Source organism: Brachyistius frenatus, unplaced genomic scaffold, assembly GCF_029030835.1.
Source record: "Brachyistius frenatus isolate BFR_SWC_R1_liver_20210118 unplaced genomic scaffold, ASM2903083v1 Contig_66, whole genome shotgun sequence".
Taxonomy (NCBI): Eukaryota; Metazoa; Chordata; class Actinopteri; family Embiotocidae; genus Brachyistius; species Brachyistius frenatus.
The window spans coordinates 847,646-859,688 of NW_027210665.1; the positions used below are offsets into that span (position 1 = coordinate 847,646).

Consider the following 12,043-nt stretch of genomic DNA (forward strand, 5'->3'; position numbering starts at 1 on the left):
TAAAGCCAACAGATATGTTGGCGGGTGATGCATTCAAATGCTGCGGTTATTTCAGCGAGTATTCAGAGCACGATGCTTCAAAATCAATTGTATTTGAGGAAGATAAAGATAACAAGCTCCGCATTCACTGTTGCAACTCGAAGTTCAAGCTCCTTGGGAGACGCGACAAATGGTTGAAGAGCTTTTAAAGAGCTTTCTGCCTCAGATAAATAAGCGTCAGTCAGTATTTATGAACCGTAAGAGCAATCTCACCTCTGGCAAAATCCATCACATAACAATAACACTGTTGACTGTGTTTCTTGGTTGTTTGAATATAATATATATAGATATATACACTGTATTTTATACTGTGCATTTTATATTTTTTACTGCTATTTTATTGCTTTTCTATTATTCTATTATTATCTTATTGCTTCTGTATGCTGCTGTAGCGAAAAAAAAGTCCCCTCGGGGATTAATAAAGTAACTACCTAACCTAATCAAATGATCTTAAAAACGCAACTGCGTCTGTTAATACTGTTTTAAGCCCCTTTTTAAAAATTTGTTTTATATATATATATATATATATATATATATACATATCCACTTGTGATCAGCTCCACTCACAACATTATACACTCATTCGGCATCAATTATTGGCTGAAATTGACCACGTGACAGCAACAGCGAGGAGGAAGTGTTTGCAGCTCGAGCGTGTACGTTTGTTTACAGCCGCGAGCTCTCCGCGAGGAGTGTCTTCTGTGAATGAAAACCTTCCGCCTTTCGACAAAAAAAAAAAATATATATATATAAAAAAAACAGATAGCGGGTAAATACCAGCATAACAAACTACCGATAAAGGGAAAAAAAACAGCCCGCTGGCGAGGCACGCTGTTAGCTTGCTAAATGTAAGGTACCCTTCGCGTTAACGGCGTCGCGTGCTAGTGACAACGTAATTGCCTCACCTGTGGAACAAAGTGCAGATCTAATCACTGCGTTTATCGCGCAGGTCCGACTTCCGTCTCTCCTCGACGAGTTCACGTTGAGGTCGTTCGCTAAACATGAAGGGTTGCAAGAGAAAGGGTGACCTCTCGCAACGTGTCCTCTTGAGAAGGTAAAGGTATGAATCCAGCCTGTGAATAAACACGGGGATTTTATGAACGAGACGGTTAGAAGTGTGTGTGTGTGTGTGTGTGTAGTATTTTATAGCAGCTTGACCCCTTGTGTAACACGTGACTCTTCCCATCAGGGAGCAAGATAATGACTCCGAATGACCCGAGGAGTCGGTGCGTGATGGCGTTGACTGAAGTGTACTGGGATCACCACATCCCCCTGCCAAAGCTCGCTCCAGTCCAGGCCAAGGCCACCGTCGCCCTGGTGGCACTCCTGTGCTTCATCAACAGTTACGATGGAGAGTTTGTGTTTGATGATTCTGAAGCAATTGTCAACAACAAGGTCAGTTTTCCCTTTTTTTTTTCAAGATCATGCAGAAAATCCTGCAAAATTATTTCCCTTTATGTTGCAAAAAAAAAAAAAAAAGTTTCATTGTCTTACTGCTTATGCCCCATCAAGTGCTAGAATCTGTCTCTTTTTTTTTTTTTAATGTGTGTGTTGCAGGACTTGAAACCAGCAACACCCTTGAACAACATCTGGAGCAATGACTTCTGGGGAAGCAACCTGAGCAGCAACTCCAGTCACAAATCCTACCGACCTCTCACTGTCCTTACGTTCAGGTAAGGAATCCTGCGTTCTGTCCAGGGCTGACCCCGACTAAACGATCCTGCAACTCGACTAATAGTCGTCAGTCAACTCTTTGTTGTATGCTAATGATAATATTATGCTGATACGTTAACTAATAATTTAACGATTTCAATATATAGTGTTGTGGGGTAGAGCAAAATCATCAATCATCACCTGGCATGAACTGGGCCTTGATTTTCTTTTCTGGGCCGGTCGAGGCAGTGCATAACATTTGGAAAGACAACACACAATGACGGCTACACGGTTTTTCACCCTGTCCCGATGGCATCATCATGTCACATCAGACTTAACAATAGCGTCGCCCTCCTCTCAAAGACATGCTCGTGAGCCTGTACTCTCTTACACCTGCCATACATTTAGCACCAGGTTTTTTTTTTTCTCCCCCTCTTGCTGCTGCAGGCTGAACTACCTCATAGCGGGAGGCCTGCACCCTGTTGGTTTCCATGTGCTGAACATCATCCTCCATGCTGTCATATCCGCCCTTATGATTGACATGTTCGCTATACTGATTGGTGGACTGGCCTATGATGAGAAGGGTAGGATACTGAACTATGCTCCCAAGACCTCTCTGCTTGCTGCCGTCTTCTTCGCAGCGCACCCAGTTCACACGGAAAGTGTAAGTATTGTGATTGTTTATTTATATGCGCAGTATTATCAATGCAATAATAAATGTAGTAAATGCAATCTTTGAATACACATTAATGTCAATAATATCCTATGATGTGAAGGATTTAGTGGTGTGAGAATCCCATATAGAGCTAAAGCTCTCAATAGTCATTCATATTGTGCAGTAAAAACGTATGTTGTTGTTTTTTTTGTGTGGTTTGGATGCATTGATCACCAGTATCAACAGAAGATGCAGACAAGAAAACTGTTTTATTCTCAACTTTTTGGACTACCCACCAATCCATGATGTATAAAGCAAAAATACTGCAAGAGAACACTAACAGTAGATCTAAAAGAAAAACAATGTTCTTTATTTTAATTTTATTTTTTTACATTATATCAAATCATAGGTCACACTGGCGTTTATTTTTTGGTGAGAACAAAAGAAACGTTTGTTAAAATATCTCTGACATTTAGCGTGTCAGAAACAGTGCAGGACAGTTGTTCAGTATGATACTGTAACAAAGTATTGTTCCCTCCGTGTACTCGCACATCTCTTTGTCTGTTGACAACTCTTTGTCTAGTGTTAAGTAAAAAAAACACTGTGAAGAGTCCCAGAAATTCTTCAAATGCAAGTGAACGTAAATGAACTTGTAATCACTGATTCACCGTATTTGCAGTGTTTGACTAAAGTTGCCGTAATGCATCTGAACAATGAAGAAAAAATGTCATTAAAACAAATTGTTTTTCATCCAACTCTCCAAGAAAACAAATACATATTTGAAATCGTTGAAAGCCAAAGAAGTCATTTACATATCTTCATTCCCATTTATTTCTACCACAGCGTCATGTAGGAGCTCTTTGGTTAGCTATAGTTTTTTTCTTTGAACTTTGATTGGGTCAGGTCAACACTTCCTGTTGAGGGCATTTACAGCTCATTGACACGTAGTATACGGGTTGTGATTTTGGGCTCCAAATAAACTTTTCTAACCAACATGGAACAGCAGTGCATCAGGAGATCTTGACCTGCCAGTATAGACGTTTTAATACTAAACACCTAGTGGTTCCATGCCAAGAACAAAAGCCCCGTCTCAGCTGGGAGCGCAGGGCCAAGGTGCATGCAGTTGCGTGGCCTGACTATTTAAGCTGTGTTGGGATGCTTATTGACCTGCCAGTATATGTGTTTTTGCTGTAAAGCTTGGCTGGAAGGCAGCAATTCCCCCTCTCCATTCTCTTTAATCATGCAGGGCAGGGTGAGGCCTGGGGGGTGGGAGGGAGGCAGTCTGTTGGCTTAGGCCTGCTGTATGTATCAAAGCAGGCAACCCCAGGACGTCAACCATACTGTACCCACACACTGTATAGAACACACACACCAACAGGCCACGCTGGTAATGAGAGTTGCTTCCTTCCTCTGTTAAAAAGCTTCCAAGTTATTACCGGGTGCACGATGCAAAACAGAGCGTGATGTTAGCGCACGTGTAACAAAAAGCAATAACTTATGAAAGGATGCATGTGATAATCCTGTTCTTCTGTTTTACTGCTCCGTGTACGACGTCGTTTAATCTCTTGCAATTTCTCTCCCTTTGCCTCTCCATCTCAAAAAGGTGGCGGGCGTAGTGGGCCGAGCGGACCTTTTATGCGCCCTGTTCTTCCAGCTCTCGTTCCTCACTTACTGCAAAGCTTTTAACAGAGGTAGGTTGCCAACACAAATCTTTCTCTTTAAGTTCAAAGGACTTTCCATGTGTGCTGAAAAATATATTGCCAGCATCAAAAAAAAAAATTCTTCGAGCTGCTAGTTTTGAGACGCGTCTGTTTGAACACCTACATTTTAAGCCTTTGTTGTGTTGGCTTTGTGTTCTCAGGGAGTGACAGAGATGACAGGTTTTCTGTCCAGTGGGTCGTGGTCAGCCTCTTGCTGTGTGCCGCGGCAATGCTCTGTAAAGAACAAGGCATCACCGTCTTGGTATGAAGTCTTCTTTGGAAATCCTTTTTTTTTTTTTTTTTTTTTTTTTTTTAGAGTTGATGATTTCATCACATCCAGCAGAAACAAAGTGTAAAAGAGAGATTTCATCAGTGCTGCAAGATAAATACTTTATAAAGACATCCCAATTGATTGCATCTCCTCCTCTGGTGATTCTTGTCTTCATTAACAACCTAAAAGACTCATATTTTTTTCACACGTGAAACGAGCTAAATATTCGTTTTGTTGCTGACCTATATGAATTTTAAATGCCATTTCCATGTTCCTTCAGGGTGTGAATGCAGCCTTTGATGTCCTCCTGATCTGTAATGTTAATGTGTATGAACTCAGCCAGAGGCTTCTCCTTAGGAAGAATCCACTTGATGTGAGTTACATTATATATACCCTCCCCCTCTTTTCTGTCATAAATTATGCACTCACTTACAATATTAAAGTCACATCACATGCATTGTCCATATAAAGCAGCGTGCATTTCGGTACATTATTGATGAACAGTGCGTGAAACTAACTGACAAGCATAGATTTTTGTAATTGCTGGTAACAAGTGATAATATTTTTCTGACAGGTAAGCGACATATTTCGAATGGGATTGCTTACACGATTGGCTCTAATGGGTCTGGGAGGACTCTCCATGCTCTACGCACGCTGGAGGATAATGGGAACGGGACCCCCGGCATTCACTGAAGTAGACAACCCCGCCTCTTTTGCAGAAAATATATTTCTTCGAGTGAGTACAATTTCATTGTGGAGTTTATTTGATTGGATACACAACATGTAATCACGCACCATAGTTATGCACAATTTTGTCATGAAATGATACTTATTTTTTTTCAAGCTGTATAATGACATCTATGCAATTAGAAGTCGACTCTATTGAAGCACGTTTAATTTTTCCAGTTTAGTTTAATTGAATGTCTAATATTATGTTTGTTGTGAGTATCTTCATGATTTTTAAACGCAGTGACTGTGAGTCTGAATGTTAAATGCTGCTCTTCCTCTATCGTTCTCTACCCTCTCCCATTCTGCACCCCTCCTGTTCCTTTTTGATTGGCAGATTGTGAACTATAATTACTACTACTCTCTTAATGCCTGGCTGCTGCTGTGTCCCTGGTGGCTGTGTTTTGATTGGTCCATGGGCTGTGTGCCTCTCATTAAGTCAACCACTGATTGGAGGATGGTGTGGCTGCTGCTGCTCTGGTGCGTCCTGATAGGCTTGATAAGCCAAGCCTTTTGCTCGCAGGACAGCCAGAGAAGGAGGTAGGCGAGCACAGCCGTCTCACACTCGCTGTAGATGAAGTGAAAGTACATGTTGGACTCTCTAGACTTGCACTTGATTATGAAAAATAGTATCATATCCACTGCAGTGTGACCAGGGAACCACATCTCGATTCTGTTGGAGTGCTTCTCTGTTGGTTAGACGCAGACAGTGTATGTGGTTCATAGGGAAGGTTTTTAGAGTTTTCCTTTTCCAAGCCTGAATTTCATCTCCATACAGTGTAAAACAGACTTTTTGTGTGTGTGTGTTATATGCATGATTATGAAGCGTTGGCCTTCTGTGGCCTTTTTCTCTCCCTACCAGGACACTGACTTTGGGTCTGGTGCTGCTGGTCGTCCCTTTTCTGCCCGCCTGTAACATTTTTTTCAGGGTGGGCTTCGTCATCGCCGAGAGAGTGCTCTACCTGTCTTCGGCTGGCTACTGCCTGCTGCTGGCCTACTCTCTGGGACACTGCTGCTGTCGCTGGTCCAAGTACAGGGTAGGGTTAAATGGTACCAAAAATGTCACACTGAAGCAGTGGTGTCAACTGGTGAGGTCGTTTTGAATGGATTGCGAATGTGTGTGTAATTACAAAGTTGAAGTCTGCAGAATTTCATCTGCTGTACTTTTATATTGAAAGACATATGTACGTTTCCCAAGCTGTAGCTGGTTGCTGCCAGCTTTGTCTTGACAGTAACAACCAAAAATGCCGTCACCTCACTAGATGTCTCATGAGAGCATTTGTAAACAGAGTAAGGACGAGATAAGTTCTTATTTTATACAGTTGCGTTTAGCTTCTTCAGACGTCATACCAGCACCATTTTAAACTCGCCTGTAGTTCAAGATAAGTCTGCTGTTTTGTTTCCACTTTTTTGTTTTTTTTGCACTTTTTTAAAACGGTGTGTGAAGGCATCGTGTATTTGTGTATTTTTTTTTTTTTTTTTTTGGTGTGAAATAAATTGGAGTAGATCAAAAACTTGGGTTGTGGCTTAACGAGGAAGGAAAAATGTGTGTCTGAACCGGTTGAGAACCGTTGCACTGAAGTAAAGAATAAAGCGCCCAGTTTCCAGCTAAGATTCAACACAGTGACATTTCTGAAGTCAACAGTCACATTGCACTGGTTTTAAACGCTTTTATTTAACCACCTGTTCATGCTGCTTTGATGATTCTGTAACTCAGCGATGTAGAGGAGGGACACATGAGAAATGACTAATGACTTACCTATGAAAGGATGATAACAGCGGGCGGTTTCCACGTGTTGCACAGATACAGTTTCAGGCTATGAACTCTGTTGCTGATCATTTATTTGTGAGCTTGACGTTGTAATGATTTACTGTACATGGTTGTTTAAGGTTTCCTTTGTTTTGTGCTTTTTCTTTCTTTTTCCAGAAGTTGCTGTGTGTCATGGTGTTCGCGCTGTTTTGTGTGTATGCAGTTCGCTGTGCGCTCCGCAGTCACCAGTGGCGGTCAGAACAAAGCCTCTTCACCAGTGCGCTGTCTGTCTGTCCGCTCAATGCCAAGGTAAAAAAAATACCTTCACTGTGTTCTTCTGTCTCTATTATGGACGTGTCAGTAGGTAGTTCATATGTCAGTCCTTCCAGGATTCATTTGTTTGAACTGTATGTGAAAATACATTACAGCCATACACTTTAAGCCCCACTCTGATGCCTTATGTGTTGATGACTGATTCCTCAGGTGCATTATAATGTCGGTAAGAACCTGGCTGACAAAGGTAACACTTCTGCAGCTATCAGCTACTACAGAGAGGCAGTCAGGTATGTCTCCTCACTAAGCAATGGCAATTTGATCAACTTCTGGCAAATAAACAAGAAGTTGACTTGTTTTGTTGCTTGTTTCTTTCAGGCTCCATCCTACCTACGTCCATGCAATGAACAACCTGGGGAATATCCTGAAGGAGAAGAATGAACTTGTAGAAGCAGAGCAGCTGTTGGCTAAAGCTGTTTCCATTCAGTATGTTGTCCAAAATAAAAGAATACATCACTCAGTACACACAAACTATCGCGTTGTTTCACAGATTCCTGCCTGTTGATAGCTTTGTATTGTTGAACCTGTGCAGGCCTGACTTTGCTGCAGCTTGGATGAATCTGGGTATCGTTCAGAACAGCCTGCAGAAGTTTGAGGAAGCGGAGCAGAGCTACTGGAACGCCATCCGCTTCCGCAGGAAATACCCAGACTGCTACTACAACCTGGGACGCTTGGTGAGGCTCCGAGATGTGAATACTGTCAGTCAGTTGTCATCATAAAATGAACAATAGATGATGTGCTTTAACAAACAGAAATAAGGGTTTTAGTCATTTTTTTTTGGATGATGCTCCTCTACGACTTGGATCCTAAATTCAAACCACATAAAGAAACGGAGAAACTACTGTATATTTGTATACATATATTCATATATTCACATAAGCCGGATTTTATAACGCTATTCGTCTGTTTTCATGGCAGTATGCTGACCAGAACAGACATGTGGATGCCCTGAATGCTTGGAGGAATGCAACTGTGCTGAAGCCTGAACACAGCCTGGCTTGGAACAACATGGTCATTCTGCTGGACAACACAGGTAGCAGCAAAACACACACACACACACACACATTGTTTAATACACAAACGTCTCCAACGCTGTACTGCAAAATGTTTTCTTGTGCTGTTTGTGTGAGAAAGGTTTATTTAAAACAAATACTAGATAATAATAATAATAATAATATTCACTTATTTGTGAATATCAGTGAATTCATGAGTCACTTCACTGTCACAGAATTCCGTCTTGTGGCTGCAGCTTGTTACAGCATTAACAGCCAAGAAACACAGCGTTGTTATTTTGGAAAGGCAGGAAATCTAAATGGCCAACAAGATTAGACCGGAAGAGCAGGAATCAGCAATGCTTGAAATTTATGTATTAAAGCTTTGTGTTGTGAGTTTTGAAGGCACTCTTCCCTGCCGTGTGGAGAATGCTCTGATTTCCAAACGCTGGAGCCGTTTTGTCAGAAGCTGCTCCCGTGGGGGCGGAGTCTCCCAGGAGGGCACTGGAACTGTCCAATCAGGGCCCAGTATGTTCCTGATCAAACGTGGGCAAGCACAGCGAGAACAGCGCCCCCTCAGAGTTCCCCCACCGCATTTGTTCCCCCAAATCTGACAGAAATAATTCTCCCCATCTCCCCAGCTCCCCACCAAACAAACAAAAAAAAGCAACAAAAAAAAACAGAGAAAAGAAGAACAATAGGTGTCATTTTGAAATAGTGAGGAATTGGGAATATTGTTTTCTCTTTGGTGCTCACCCCTCCTCTTTTGTTTTTGATCATTACACAAACAAAAGAGCGAATCAGTGTAAATCCAGGCAGACGCACACACAGTCACACATGCAGTCACATGTTGGCAAGCTGTGTCTGAAGGGCACAGGCCATGACTCAGGACATGACTGCCATTGTTTCGCCCTCTGTCTCTCTGTCTGTCTGCCTGTCTCGCTTTCTCCATTGCTGGCCAGACATCAGACGGATCTGTGACAGAGATCAATAACCCAGTGGGCCTTGTGTTCAACCTTAATTAGGAGACTAAACCACTCCTCCGTGTGTGTGGAGAGGGAAAAACTCTCCTCTAGATACCGCTGATAAATAAACAGTCGAACTCTCAGCGTTTGAGCTGTTTCTGATGTGTCTCTGGATCTGTGATTTTAACAGTCTAAATGTGAGGCAACATTTCTGCAGCATCACTGGAACTGGGATTAGGTTTTGTTCCATTAATATTGTGTGTCTTGCGCTGATTACACTGAAAGTAAATCTGAGGCCCCCCCCTCTCTCTCTCTAGCTGTAGGTGTGCTGTGGGTATCATATAATATTTATGTCTGACATTTTTGGTAATTTTGTCTCGGAGGTAACTTGGGTCAAGCAGAGCTGATCGGCCGAGAGGCTCTGAGGCTCCTCCCCGACGACCACACCATCATGTTTTCATTGGCTAATGTCCTGGGGAAATTACAGAAATACAAGGTCAGTCAAAACAGTATAAACAAACAGAACTCATGCATGTTAAAGATTTTCAGTCAAGGGTGGTAAATCTCTCTGACTAGTAAATATAATTCAGTATGTTTTTTTGTTTTTTTTTCTTGTTTCTCAGGAGTCCGAGGGCTTCTTCCTTCACGCCCTTCGGATCAACCCAGATGCAGCTAGTTGCCATGGCAATTTAGGTAAGTCTACTGCAATTTTGATTGTGTCACATATTGTACAGTGTTTCTGAGAAATTTTGAGCACTCAAAAGCAAAAAGAATATTTATGTATCGTAGCAGAAGCAATATTGTGCAGCTCACCTGTACTGAAGGCTCCAAATGAATAGAATTAGAATCGTTGCAGCTTCTCATCTTAAAGAAGGTTTCTCTTTCTGTCTTTTTTTTTTCCTCAGCTGTGTTGTATCATCGCTGGGGGAAGCTGGAGCTGGCAAAGAAACACTATGAGCTGTCTCTAAAGTTGGACCCGGAGGCTCCTGGGACCAGAGACAACTACAACATGCTGCGACGCAAACTGGACCAGATTAAACGCAACACACCCTGAGGGAGCCCACTGGGACCCCCGCCTACTGTAAAACAAATTTTTCCATTGTTCCACTTTGTATTATTTTATCTCACTAATTCTGGCTTTGAAACATTTGGAAATAAAAAACAAAACAAACAAACAAAAAAAATCTGCGTATCGGGCTCCAGTTTTGTTCTTCAGAGAAAGAAAGGGCTTAAAACAGGGGAAACAAAAGGGAAAAGCAATATGTTGCGCAGTTGCAAATGTCATTTAGTAGTTTGAGGAGACTTTTTCGTGTGCGAGACCCAAGTGTCGAGTGTCTAATTTGATTTCATGGCGGTGAGATGTGTCTGGAGCCGGGGGTGTTGGACGCCTGCGCCGGTTACATGGTCGGCTGCACTGTGCTGTTTTGTTGCCCCATTTGAAGGCCATGTGGACCTGATCCACGGTGAACCCCATCCTCTTTTCATCTTTGACCCCATGTTGTGTCAGCTGGACGGAGCGCCATGCATGTGTGGACCTAGAGAATCTGCTGTAAAATTTATTTGAGTTGGCCCTTTCTCAGCGGTTCCAAATGTTCCTCTAAACTCCAAAGCTGCTACAGTTTGGACCGAGGAACGCTCGTGTCCGCACAGTGTGGGAAAAACACAGGACACCGACTGTCCGGGGTATCAGCTGGTAAGTGTCGACCACCGGTGGGCGCAGGTGGTAATGATGTCCTTTTTTTTTTTTTTTTTTTTTTTTTAAATGCACATCTCTTTGTTCCTGAGTGGGATGGCCCTCCGAGGTTCGCAACCCCTTCTGCCTTCCGCTCCTCGTGTCGCCTCTGTAGTTAATGGGAGAAAGGTGTTTGTCCTGGGAAGTTTTTCTCAAGTGTCCGCCAGAAGATGAGGGGTCAGCCGAGACAGGAAACCCACGGCCCGGTGCTGCATGAAAACAGCTCCATAGCACAGAGCCATCAAAGGGAGACGGCGATGATCTCCCGGGGGACTGTGCGTGCACGCACACACATGCGGGCCGGCTCTTCTTGAAGCACGCTGCCGAGAGGAAAAGCAACCCCAGTGTGAAACATCAGTCAACAAGTGTGCACACGAGGTCAAAGTTCAACACTATTCTATTTTTTCACCTGCTTCCTACAGCTCGCAGGAAACTTTTGAAGCTGTGGCGGGCTGGTATGGCTTTCCTTTAGGGGCCGTGAAGTTTGTTTACACATACAGTACAATACACCAGTTGACGCTTTGATGTTTGGGAGATGTTACTGATACACCCATCGGGGGGGGGGGGGGTGCCACGGCACACACGACCATCAGCGTCCTCCGTGTATGACCTCCTAAATATGCAACTAGTATCACATGATGAAATTTCCTTGTTGCTCAACTCTTGTTTTTTATTTTTGCTGCTTTGATGTAAAGAGTCAGTGGTCGATACATCTGAAACCACAACAAATAGCCTGCGCGCGCACGCACACACACACACACACACATAGGGCACACTCAAAGTATTGTTTAGTTCAAGATGAAACCTGTTTCAACAAGACTCGTGTAAAGGTCAGTGTGGTGAAAAGACTTCATGCTATGGCGCGAATGCAGACAGAATAAGATCAAAACCCGTTCGGATAGTGACAGTCGACACCGAAAGCTTTTCCCTCATATTATTTTTGGTCATGCAGTGTAACACGCGGTGCTGCCGACGCACGATTGGCTGCAAAACCATCAGCTTTTCCCTTTATGTACTTATGGATCCTTTCTTTACTTTCTGTGTGATCCTTTCATTCAGTGCCTGCAGCTGACTGTCTGGCTGCACAGCTGTGCTGGCACACCAGTGGGGGAGCCCACTTTTATCATAATCATTCTTTGAATACCTTTCATTATCATAAAATATGTGAGTATTAAAGGGATGGATTCACCGGCCCCGCCAACATCTTCATTATCCATTCTGACTGAC

General features: G+C 42.9%; 1 protein-coding gene across 3 annotated transcripts; it reads left to right on the forward strand.

Moving 5' to 3' along the window:
* Positions 1–677: 677 nt before the first annotated feature.
* Positions 678–10,256, forward strand: tmtc4 (transmembrane O-mannosyltransferase targeting cadherins 4). Of its 3 annotated transcripts, XM_069706929.1 has the most exons (19): positions 678–887; positions 989–1,093; positions 1,229–1,434; positions 1,597–1,712; positions 2,140–2,356; positions 3,951–4,038; positions 4,209–4,309; positions 4,599–4,691; positions 4,893–5,054; positions 5,382–5,584; positions 5,907–6,081; positions 6,972–7,103; positions 7,278–7,357; positions 7,446–7,553; positions 7,660–7,801; positions 8,046–8,160; positions 9,468–9,580; positions 9,708–9,777; positions 9,990–10,256. In XM_069706929.1, exons 3-19 carry the CDS (start codon positions 1,240–1,242, stop codon positions 10,136–10,138), a joined length of 2,259 nt encoding a protein of 752 aa, XP_069563030.1. In that variant the 5' UTR covers positions 678–887; positions 989–1,093; positions 1,229–1,239; the 3' UTR covers positions 10,139–10,256. The 3 variants fall into 3 exon arrangements, with proteins under 3 accessions (XP_069563030.1, XP_069563029.1, XP_069563028.1); XM_069706928.1 differs by having other exon boundaries at positions 678–1,099; XM_069706927.1 differs by having other exon boundaries at positions 678–1,093.
* Positions 10,257–12,043: the final 1,787 nt, after the last annotated feature.

Coding starts and splice junctions, on each gene's coding strand:
- tmtc4 (XM_069706928.1), top strand. CDS start 1,240: ATGACTCCGAATGACCCGAGGAGTCGGTGCGTGATGGCGTTGACTGAA. Junction 5,055..5,381: donor CAGAAAATATATTTCTTCGA/GTGAGTACAATT, acceptor TTTGATTGGCAG/ATTGTGAACTATAATTACTA. Junction 9,581..9,707: donor GGAAATTACAGAAATACAAG/GTCAGTCAAAAC, acceptor CTTGTTTCTCAG/GAGTCCGAGGGCTTCTTCCT.